General features: G+C 50.2%; 1 protein-coding gene, 1 long non-coding RNA gene and 1 other non-coding gene across 3 annotated transcripts; 1 reads left to right on the top strand and 2 right to left on the bottom strand.

The window, feature by feature from the left end:
* Nucleotides 1-210: 210 nt before the first annotated feature.
* On the bottom strand, nt 211-3869 carry LOC128928655 (uncharacterized). The gene is made up of 2 exons (XR_008474074.2): nt 3664-3869; nt 211-510 (listed from the first exon to the last, which is right to left on the bottom strand). It is a non-coding gene; the product is annotated as an uncharacterized LOC128928655 (long non-coding RNA).
* On the bottom strand, nt 1509-1616 carry LOC118144644 (U6 spliceosomal RNA). The gene has a single exon (XR_004729402.1). It is a non-coding gene; the product is annotated as a U6 spliceosomal RNA (small nuclear RNA).
* A 297-nt stretch (nt 3870-4166) lies between the features above and the next one.
* RAN (RAN, member RAS oncogene family) lies at nt 4167-8021 on the top strand. Its single transcript, XM_035258204.3, has 7 exons — nt 4167-4197; nt 4659-4704; nt 4885-4969; nt 5052-5177; nt 6631-6818; nt 7359-7529; nt 7628-8021. The coding sequence occupies exons 2-7, from the start codon at nt 4669-4671 to the stop codon at nt 7670-7672; spliced, it is 651 nt and encodes a 216-aa protein (XP_035114095.1). The 5' UTR covers nt 4167-4197; nt 4659-4668; the 3' UTR covers nt 7673-8021.
* The last annotated feature ends 2887 nt before the right edge of the window (nt 8022-10908 follow it).

The following is a 10908-nucleotide window of genomic DNA, read 5'->3' on the forward strand; positions in this document are numbered from 1 at the left end:
CAGGCACCGGGCTAGATACTTGGAATATCATGACATGGTATGTCCCTTATTTTAGTGAAGGAATGACAGATTTAAAAACAAGCATGTAAATAATTAAGCAGTATGTTCTCAGTAAGTGCTCGGAAGAAAATAAAATGGGTGCTGAGGTGGCAAAGGCCTGGGGGTGGTCAGGGGCCTGAAGGGTGGGAAGGAGCCAGTCAGGCCAAGATGTGTGGGGAACAGCATTTTGTCTGTTTATTTGAGGCAGGGTCGTGTTCAGTTGCCCAGGCTGGCAGTGGCACAATCATGGCTCACTGCAGCCTCCACCTCCCAGGCTGAAGTGATCCTCCTGCCTCAGGCTCCCAAGTAGCTGGGATTACAGATGCGTGCCACCACACCAGGCTAACTTTTGCATTTTTAGCAGAGATGGGGTTTCACCACATTGGCCAAGCTGGTCTTGCACCTCGAACCTCAAGTGATCCATCCACCTCAGCCTCCCAGTGCTGGCATTACAGGCGTGAGCCACTGCACCTGGCCAAGGGAAGAGAAGTTTAAGCGGAGGAACCAGTAAGTGCAAAGGTCCAGTGGTGGGAACAAATTTGGCTGGGGTTAAGATATGGAAATGCCTGTGAGGCTACAGGGAGAGGCAGGAGCCCAGGTGGGAGAGGTAGAAATGAGCTAGAGCCCATGGGACCTCCCTGACTACAGATTTCACGGATCTAAGTGAGGCAAATAGGAAATCACTGCAAGGTTTTACGAGTGGAGGAGGAGGATCTGATATGGTTTTAAAAGCTCACTCTGGGCCACGTGCAGTGGCTCATGCCTGGTATCTCAAAACTTTGGGAAGCCAAGGCAGGAAAACTGTGGCCAGAAGTTTGAGACAAGACTGGGCAATATAGCAAGACCCCAGCTCTACAAAAAAGTAAAAAAAATTCTGGGTGTGGTGGTGCGTGCCTGCAGTCCCAGCTACTCGGGGGGTTGTCGGGGGGCTGAAGTGGGAGGATCACTTGACCCCAGGAGTTCAAGGCTGCAGTGAGCCATGCTCACAGCACTGCACTCCAATCAGGGTAAACAGAGAAATACCCTGTCGCTAAAAAACAAACAGATCCACTCTGTGCCTCCTGATCAGACACTAAGGACACAGCATCATCTTGTGGTTGCTCTACCCAAACTGCATGAGCTGTATCTAATGATGAGGAAGTATCAGAGAAACACAAATGAAAAGACAGTGTACAAAACACCTGGCCTATAAAATACTCTGCAAGGCCGGGCGCGGGGGCTCACACCTGTAATTCCAGCACTTCGGGAGGCTGAGGCGAGTGGATCACCTGAGGTTAGGAGTTCAAGACCAGCCTGACCAACATGGTGAAAAGCCATCTCTACTAAAAATACAAAAATTAGCTGGGTGTAGTGGCGGGTGTCTGTAGTCCCAGCTACTCAGGAGGCTGAGGCAGGATAATCGCTTGAACCCGGGAGGCAGAGGTTGCAGTGAGCCAAGACTGCGCCACTGCACTCCAGCCTGGGTGACGAGAACAAGACTCTATCTCAAAAAAAAAAAAAATTGTCATCCTAGTACAGGGGCCATGCTGTTCTCTGTATCATTCCAATTTTGGTATACGTGCGGCCGAAGTGATCACTCGACTACCTGTGCCAACATAATGAAACCCCGTCTCTACTAAAAACACAAAAATAAATAAATAGCTGGGCATGGTGGTGCAGGCCTGTAATCCCAGCTACTCAGGAAGGTGAGGCAGGAAAATCGCTTGAACCTGGGAGGCGGAGGTTGTGGAGGGCCCAGATCGCGCCCCTGCACTCCAGCCTGACCAACAAAGTGAAACTGTCTCAAAAAACAAGAAGAAAAAAAATAGAACATTGCAGGTAAAGTCTTGTTTGACTCCTCTGCTCAGTGCCATCACTCCTTTCTACCCTTTCCTGAAGGAATAACCATCAGGATATGGTGTACGGATCCTTGCAGTCAATTAAAAAATAAAATACATATATCCAATAACCAACATGCTTTTGTTCTGTGTATTTGTAAAAATATTACCTAAATGGCATTATGCTATAAATATAATGTGTGTGTATATATTCCCTCTAGGCAAAATTACATACAGTGTTAGGCTTTACATATTCTTTTTTTTTTTTTTTGAGACAGTTTTGCTCTTGTTGTCCAAACTGGAGTGCAGTGGTGCAATCTCAGCCCATTGCAACCTCCGCCTCCCAGGTTCAAGCCATTCTCCTGCCTCAGCCTCCCAAGTAGCTGGGATTACAGGCGCACGCCACCACGCCTGGCTAATTTTTTGTATTTTTAGTAGAAACGGGGTTTCACCATGTTAGCCAGGCTAGTCTCGAACTCCTGACCTCAGGTGACCTGCCCACCTCAGCCTCCCAAAGTGCTGGGATTACAGGCGTGAGCCACCGCACCTGGTCTATGTATTAATTTTTGAAGACAGGGTCTTGGTCTGTCTCCCAGGCTGGAATGCAACGGTGCGGTCATTGCTCACTGCAGCCTGGAACTTCTGGGTTTGAGGGATCTCCTACCTCAGGCTCCTAGAGTGCTGAGATTACAGGTGACCTAGACTTTATAAAGATATGATCACTTCTTTTCTCAACATTATCCTTTTGACATCTATCTAACCTGTTCAAACAGATGACCATCTTTCCAATGTTCTACAGCATTAAATGCTGTGCACATGCATGAGGCATGAGTTTCCCTTCAGGGCCTCTCCCTAGAAACGGAAATCCAGGGTCACAAGCAGCGGGCATTCCCGTTTTGCTGTTAGATTCTGCTCTCCCACCAGCAGCGTCTGAGAGGTGGCTGGCGTTCCCGAGGGTCCCTGGACTTGCGTTTCCAGCTGGCCGGTTCTCGCGCGCCTTGTGCGCACTTTGCGTCACTGGGGTTCCCAGCGGACTCGCCTGCAAGTGTGCTCGTGACTGCTGGGCGGACCCCTGGGTCCCTGGGGCTCTTTCCCCACGGGGAACTCTTTTCTGAGGTGCTTGACTGCGCTGATTTGGGCCTTTATCTGTCTGCATGTCAGCAGGGGCGCCCAGGAAGGACCCGTGGGTCGGGGTCCCTCTAGCTCAACCTGGCCTAGGCTCTTCACAGCTTCAGCTCCACAGGGGGCCGGGAGCTTGGGCACTTCCTCATTCCGCCCCCGAGGGTAACTACGGCTGGAAGACCCGCCCACACCGCAAACGAAATTTCATCGTTTTGTTTGTAGGATGCGGCCGCCATGGCTGCCGACCTATGAAACGCTCCGAGAAGGGGTGCTATGGCCGGGCGCGGTGACTGCATCTGCAATCCCAGCGCCTTGGGACGCCGAAGAGGGCGGATCCCTTGAGGCCAGACTGGGAGACACAGTGAGATCCTGTGTCTCAATTAAGACAAACAAAATCAGCCCGGATGTAGCGCGCGCTTGTAGTCCCAGCTACTCGGAGGCCGAGACGGGAAGACTGCGTGAGCCTGGCAGTTCCAGACCAGCCTGGGCCATACAGCGGGACTCCGTCTCAAAAGAAATAAGCACCCGTGTTTCTGGGTGGGCGCATCCCTCTCTGATGCCTCGCTCTCCAACTGTCCCTGGGCCTGGGGGCGTGAAGGCTAAGCTCTGGGGAGACAAAGGCGCGGGCTGACCCTGGGGGACCGGCCTAGGACCCATTCATTCATTCATTCGTTCTGTCACCTACCGGTCCTGCGCCGGCCTATGCCCCAAAGACCCCAAGTACCCTCACTCCACGGGGCGCAGACAACGACAGGCTGGCCAGCGCCTGGAAGCCGCGTGCCTGACCGCGTCTGCCCGAGCGAATCCCGCCTCCCGCCGGGGAGGCCGCAGGGCCGCGCCTGTCCCGCCGCGCCCAGCATCTCCCGGCCAGGAGCGCGCCGCCTCACCAGTGGCGCATGCGTGCCCGGGAGCCCGCCCTGAGTGTTGGCGCACATGGGGCCCGCGGGTCGGCGTGCGTGCGCGCTCCCGCCTCGTCCTCCCACGCGGTCCACCGCGCCTACCGCCCCACCCTGCGCTCCACCGAGCCGGGTTGCGTGCGTGCGCGCACGCGCGGTCCACGTGGGCGGGCACCGGACCGTTGCTCCGCCCCTTGTCAGCCCCGCCCCGCGCCTGCCCCGCCCCTGCCGCGCGCCGGCGTCGGCTGCGTCTCAGGCGTTTGAATTGCGCTTCCGCCATCTTTCCAGCCTCAGTCGGACGGGCGCGGAGACGCTTCTGGAAGGTAACGACGCGGCTGGCCGGGCAGGGCCGGGGTGGGGGGGACAGGGGCCGTGGCGGCGGGACAGGGGCCGCGGCCGGGGTCAGGGCCCGGGCTGGTGGCCGGCCCCGGGGCAGCGAGCGGCTGTGAGTAGGTGGGTGGCGCGGGCCGGGCCGGGCCGGGGGAAGAAACGGGCGTGGGGTCGGCGCCCGCCCCCGCGAATCCCGGTTCCATCCCGCGCTCCCATCCCGCTCCCGGTCCCAGTCTCGTCTCCATCCCGGCCCCCCCGTCCGTCGTTCCTTGGGTCCCGCTGCCCCGGATGCCGGCCCCGCCCGCCGCCTTCCCGCTCCCAGGCCCGGCCGCCATGGCGCCGCGGGCGGGAGGCCTTTGTGGGGCGGGCACGTGGGGCGCGGGGGGCGCGGGAGCGGGGCCGCCATGGGCTGCGGGGCCGCGCGAGCGCTCGTCTCCGTCCTCTGCCTCCGCAGGAACGCCGCGATGGCTGCGCAGGGAGAGCCCCAGGTCCAGTTTAAAGTAGGTAACCCTGCGGGGCGGGCGGCGGCCGGGCCGGCCCGCGTGCGCCTCGCGGTCCCTCCTCCCGGGCCCACGATGGCTGTTAGCCGGGCCCCGCGTCCGCGTTCTTGGCGTGGCGGACTCTGGGATCCGGAGAGGTGAAGTGTTCTGGGTTTACTTCCAAAATGTGTTCTCCAACAGCTTGTATTGGTTGGTGACGGTGGTACCGGAAAAACGACCTTCGTGAAACGTCATCTGACTGGTGAATTTGAGAAGAAGTATGTAGGTATGTGCGGGAGCACCTTGTTCGCGGACACGGGTGGGAAACGGGTCAATGCGCCCACTCACTGGCATCGCTTCCGTCGCAGCCACCTTGGGTGTTGAGGTTCATCCCCTGGTGTTCCACACTAACAGAGGACCTATTAAGTTCAATGTGTGGGACACGGCCGGCCAGGAGAAATTCGGCGGACTGAGAGATGGCTACTATATCCAAGGTAAGCATCCGTGACTTGCTGAACCGTTGCTGAGAGCTTTTGTGTACTGCATCCTTCAAGGTTATAGAAAATCAGGCCGGTTCCGGCAAACAGTGCTTAATACTGTTAGGGGAACTGTGTCATTTTTGGGTTAAAAAACGTGAGCTTCGGGGAGCTGACCACCATTTTGGTGGCAGAGGAGAACATTTTATGCAAGTTGTGTTATTTGCATGCTGTGTCATGCTAGGCATGGTTTAGAAGAAACTGTGACTTACACTGGGTACATGTCATAGTTTAAAACAATCACAGACAGGCTGTTAGAGCAGTTCAGTATATGAAAACAGGCTCAGGTATGAATTTAGACGTAGTGATCAATGATTGTTTGTACTCCATTAAAAAACACCAGGGAAGATAGGGATCTTAGCAAGTGTTATGCAAGACTAGGTGATTTCTTGTTACATTGTTTGTACTAAGTTGCGGAGAGTATTTTTCTCAAATAGATTGATTTTTAAAATTGCAAGGAAGACGTTCATTATACCAAAAAGAGGAGTAAAGGAAATACTCATCTCTCCTGGATCCTCACTTTGCTGATAACAAATTATTTGGAATCATTCCATGCCTTTTGTTTTCCTTTAGTATGTACAAATAAACACAAGAATTTCCCCCCAAAAATCTTTTAACCAAAAAGTTGTGGATTCTTGCTTTATCAACTATGCCATAGCTGGCCCTGCAGGTGAATATATAGACTTTATTTGGGTTTGTTATTATTTTTTGAAACAGGGTCTCTATGTGGCCCAGCCCAGAGTGCAGTGGTGTGATCTCAGTTCACTGCAGCTTCTGCCTCCTGAGCCAAGCTGTCCTCCCACTTCAGCCTCCTGAGTAGTTGGGACTACAGGCACAGGCCACTATACCTGACCAATTTTTGTATTTTATTTATTTTTATTTTTATTTTTTGTAGAGATGGGGATTCATCATGTTGCCCATGCTGATCTCGAACTCATGAGCTCAGGTGATCACCCACCTCGGCCTCTCAAAGTGCTGGGATTACAGGCATGAGCCACATCGCTTGGCCTGTCTGGATTTAAGACAGGAATATTTCCTGGTATAGTCAGCCATGCCATTGAAAGACCTTCTGAAGAAGGTGTTTGCAGGCCCCTTACCCTCAGAATATGGCAGCTCGGTTCTGCAGAATCTCACTTATCATTAATCTACCCGAGATACTTTTTGGGATGAGGGTACTGTTAATGATGAAGTGTATCAGGGAGGTTTGACGGGGTCAGCTCATCTTGCTTAGGAAGAATTGTGAATTAACATTTTTAGAAATTGCGAATTGACATTTTTAGAATTGGAAGTGAAGGGAGAAAGCTAGGAGACTCGGTGAGGTCTAAGACCAGATGAATCCTAGACTGGTTCTTGGCATTCTTCATGTGTGTAGTAAACTAAGTGTACTAACTACCACAAATGTTCCTTTCAGCCCAGTGTGCCATCATAATGTTCGATGTAACATCCAGAGTTACTTACAAGAACGTGCCTAACTGGCATAGAGATCTGGTGCGAGTGTGTGAGAACATCCCCATCGTGTTATGTGGCAACAAAGTGGACATTAAGGACAGGAAAGTGAAGGCAAAATCCATTGTCTTCCACCGAAAGAAGAATCTTCAGGTGTGTGAAAATTAAAACTTCCTGAGTTATTTCTCTTAGAGGAGATGATACGTAAGACCATGAAATTGACCAGTCTATATTATATATGGAAATAATTTTATTTTTATGCTATTTTTATTGTTTTTAAAGACTGATAGAGATGGGGTTTCACTGTTGTCAGGGTTGGTCAACTGAAGTGTGTGTGTCTCTTGTTAAGACAGGGTCTTGCCCTGTTGCCAAGGCAGGAGTGCAGTGGCATGAACATAGCTCACTGCAGCCTTGAACTCCTGGCTCAGGCAGTCCTCCCACAGCCTTCCGAGTAGCTAGGACCACGAGCACTCACCACCACGCCCACCTAATTTATTATTTGTAGAGATGGGGTCTTGCTCTTGTCCAGGCCTGATCTTGTACTCCGGGCCTCAGGCAATCCTGCTACCTCATCCCCCCCAAAGTGCTGGGATTACAGGCATGAGCTACCATGCCCCACCAAGAATCTTTTTCTTATTTTGGAATGTTCTGGGAAAATCAACTTTAAAAACTAATTTTTACTTTTTTAAACAGTACTACGACATTTCTGCCAAAAGTAACTACAACTTTGAAAAGCCCTTCCTCTGGCTTGCTAGGAAGCTCATTGGAGACCCTAATTTGGAATTTGTTGCCATGCCTGCTCTTGCCCCACCGGAGGTTGTCATGGACCCAGCTTTGGCAGCGCAATATGAGCACGACTTAGAGGTATTGTGGCCACTTTGCTGTCCAGGCTGTTGTGTTTGGCTTGTGTATTCCTGGCAGTTTTGAGCTGGAGTGTTAACAGTGTTCCTCTCTTCATCTAGGTTGCTCAAACAACTGCTCTCCCGGATGAGGATGATGACCTGTGAGAATGAAGCAGGAGCCCAGCGTCAGAAGTCTAGTTTTATAGGCAGCTGTCCTGTGATGTCAGCGGTGCAGCGTGTGTGCCACCTCATTATTATCTAGCTAAGCGGAACATGTGCTTCATCTGTGGGATGCTGAAGGAGATGAGTGGGCTTCGGAGTGAATGGCAGTTTAAAATACACCTTCATTGTTTGGACTTGCATATTTAGCTGTTCGGAACGCAGTTGATTCCTTGAGTTTCAGATATGAGACTGCTGCAGTCACATCACAATATTCAGTGGTGAAATCTTGTTTGTTACTGTCATTCCCATTCCTTTTCGTTTAGAATCAGAATAAAGTTGTATTTCAAATATCTAAGCAAGTGAACTCATCCCTTGTTTAAAAATAGCATTTTGAAGCCACTAAAATAGAGATATTTATGCCATGTTAATGTTTGGATTGCCTTGCTGTCCTTAATTTGAAATCTGTTAGGTTAATTTCTTCCTATGTCTACTTTTTATTTTTGTACATTTGAGCTGTGTCTCACAAACTCAGCATGACAGGTCGACAGACTGTTTGGTTAGGAGAGTTAAACGGTGTAAAGACTGTGCAGGTGAAGTAAAGCGATGTCTGTTCCACCTTCATTTAGGGTAGGTAGGGCCCTCTTGGGAGGAACCTGCTCAAGATTTGTGACCTGTCGACAAAAATGTGGTTTGTACATACCAAATAGATATTTTAAGGGTAATACTTGGTTTTGTTTTGTGGCAAAAGTAATGTTTTGATAACTTCAAACAGGATGGAATGTCTGGATGGCGGGAGCTTGGGAATTCTTGGTGTTAAAAAGTATAAATTTTGCACTTTCTGTTTGAATGTCAGATGCTTAGTGTTAACTTGATACTCAAGGAAAATGGTCCGTGTTTACCCAGTTTTCAGGTACTCCCGGGCTTTCAAGATGTCTTAACATTCAGTTCTTAAGCAGTACACACACTATACTTTTTGGGGTTTTTTTTTTTGCCCTGAGGATTTGTAGGGCAGCGCAGCGGAGCAGGGCATGGATGGAATACTAGGAACGTGGCACAGTGGAGCAGGGGTGGGGTGGGGCGGGGCGGGGTGGGGGGGGCGTCTCAGTGGCAGAGAACAGCTGTGAAACTTTTTTATCAGACTAAACATTTAATTTATCTTGTATATTTTCCACATTTAAAATGAATTAGGTCTATCCTGATTAGGAGTTCGATCCCATCAATGCTATTCTTGTAGAAGTTAGGAATCTTAAAAATAAGAGCTATTTTTTCCTCAGTTACTACTACAGTCCAGTTAACCAAAGTTTTCTTTAGATGTCTGATTATCTGGAGATGATTACTTTCCTACTTTAAAAGGTGTAGAAAGGATCACTTAAATATATGGAAAAACGAAAAAGGTGAAGCTGAATCACGTTCTACTTACTGTATTAACTGGCAACAGACCTCGAGTGTCTTAAGATCTTAATTGCTGTGTTTGTGACACTATTCAGAACCAGCTTCTAACCAGCCTGTGTGAGATGGGAAGTTTTTTCCCATAACTGGGATGAAAGCTTTCATTCAGATATTTTGAACTTAAGGTGTATGTGTTGTTTGTAACCTTGTGTAGAATGCAAGTGGTGTTGACATTCTGGATCTTCTGTGTAACAGTTGAAATTTGGAAGTGATGTCACTTACCTGTCTAACATGGTGTGGGAGAGATTTACAAGTCATTGGAAGAATAATTGTTGCAAAATATATTGCTTCTACTTTGCCTGGATTTTCTGAATCTTCTCTAGTATTGCTTTAGGAAATAGTGAATGGTTAGCAGAGATTATTATGTTTTCTGGGGAGAGTGGGGAGGGGAGGGGTCAATTCTATCCAGATTGTACAAATGGGAAGAGTATGCTCTCCATCTTTTGAAGTCTGGTGCCTTAAAGGGGGAGGCCTGAAGCTTTATACAAAGTTACTGCGTACCAGTAATCGCTTGTTAGAGCAGAGGCACTGAGAGTCACTGCAGGGCCTGTCTTGTCGGTATATACTGAAATAACCAGTAAATTGGTAGTGGTAAAGTGTTGGAGAGCAGTTTAAATTTGTGTGAGCCAGTTTTTGAAAAACTAGGATGGGGTTTTTTGATCATATCAATCATAAAATGTCTAGAACCAAAGAGGACTGCTTTCCTGGCTAACTTCACCTGGAGGAACTCAAGGACAGAATTTCTGGTTTCTTTTGCAAAACAGATGAGGAACACAAAGTTACCTGCTGAGCAAATGAAATGAGGGAGGGATTCAGCTTTTCTTGCCAGTAATCTGTCAGACATCGTGTATACTGTTTTCTGCCACGTTGGGGCTGCGGGTATCCTCCCCAGCAAGATAACGTGAGACTTAGGCTCCCCCTGTCTAGGACAGCACCCATCCTAACTCCTTGCAGTACCTTGTACCCTTCAAGCTGAGGGCGTGGTGGGGAGGGAAACCACCTAACCACTTGCCTTTAGTTAAAGGGATCAGAGTCCTGTTCAAAAAACAAATGTGATGTGTCTCCCCTGCTCCACATTTGCTACCAGGCCTTGTACTCTCTGGTCACATGCATCCAGAGATGACACAGCTGTGTGCATGCCGCTTTTCAGAACAGTCCCTCCCCTTCCTGAAGACAGTCCTACCAGTGAACGCTTCAGCCTCCTCAGACTTCACTCACTGGTTTTGTACCTTAGGTGAGTCAGATGTCCGACTGGAGACGTCACCGGCTTCCCTCTGCCCTAGTCAGCGTGGCAAATCTGCAGTTGTAACTTTCCTTGCCTAGTCGAATTGCCATGAAGGCAAGGGCCCTGTGTCTGCTCTCTCGTGTCCCCAGTGTTTATTAAATGTTCTGTGGGAACCTCAAGGAAGAGAACTTGGGGGTTAGAAATGGGGTGGGATTGATGGAGGTAGGTGGAGAGGAGAGAACAAGATAGGGAGGGTCGCCCTATGGCCACCACAAGGCCTCGGCATCCAGCCCCTCAGCGGACTCCTCTGTTGAGTGAGCAGCCACTGCAAACGCCAGGCGCCAGCTCCACCCATGCTGGTGGGCTTTTAACGAGGCAGGGGAAGAGGATTCAGGGGCTTCTCCAGTGTGAGGTGTGAGCTGCAGTGCCTAAAGCCACTGATATCCGCTGGCAGTGTCAATCGCTGGTGACAAAACTATGGGTCAGGCAGGTGGTCGTGCGGCAGCTGCCCCCCAGGTGTGAAGGATGGGAACCACGTGGCTGGGAAGCGCAGTTGGGAAGCCAG

The sequence above is a fragment of the Callithrix jacchus genome, chromosome 9, assembly GCF_049354715.1.
Source record: "Callithrix jacchus isolate 240 chromosome 9, calJac240_pri, whole genome shotgun sequence".
NCBI lineage: Eukaryota > Metazoa > Chordata > Mammalia > Primates > Cebidae > Callithrix > Callithrix jacchus.

What these genes read in the sequence shown, in the direction of transcription:
- RAN (XM_035258204.3), top strand. Translation starts at nt 4,669, where the DNA reads ATGGCTGCGCAGGGAGAGCCCCAGGTCCAGTTTAAA. An exon ending in AGCCCCAGGTCCAGTTTAAA is followed by an intron (nt 4,705 to 4,884) that starts GTAGGTAACCCT and finishes GTTCTCCAACAG; the next exon opens with CTTGTATTGGTTGGTGACGG. An exon ending in AATATGAGCACGACTTAGAG is followed by an intron (nt 7,530 to 7,627) that starts GTATTGTGGCCA and finishes CTCTTCATCTAG; the next exon opens with GTTGCTCAAACAACTGCTCT.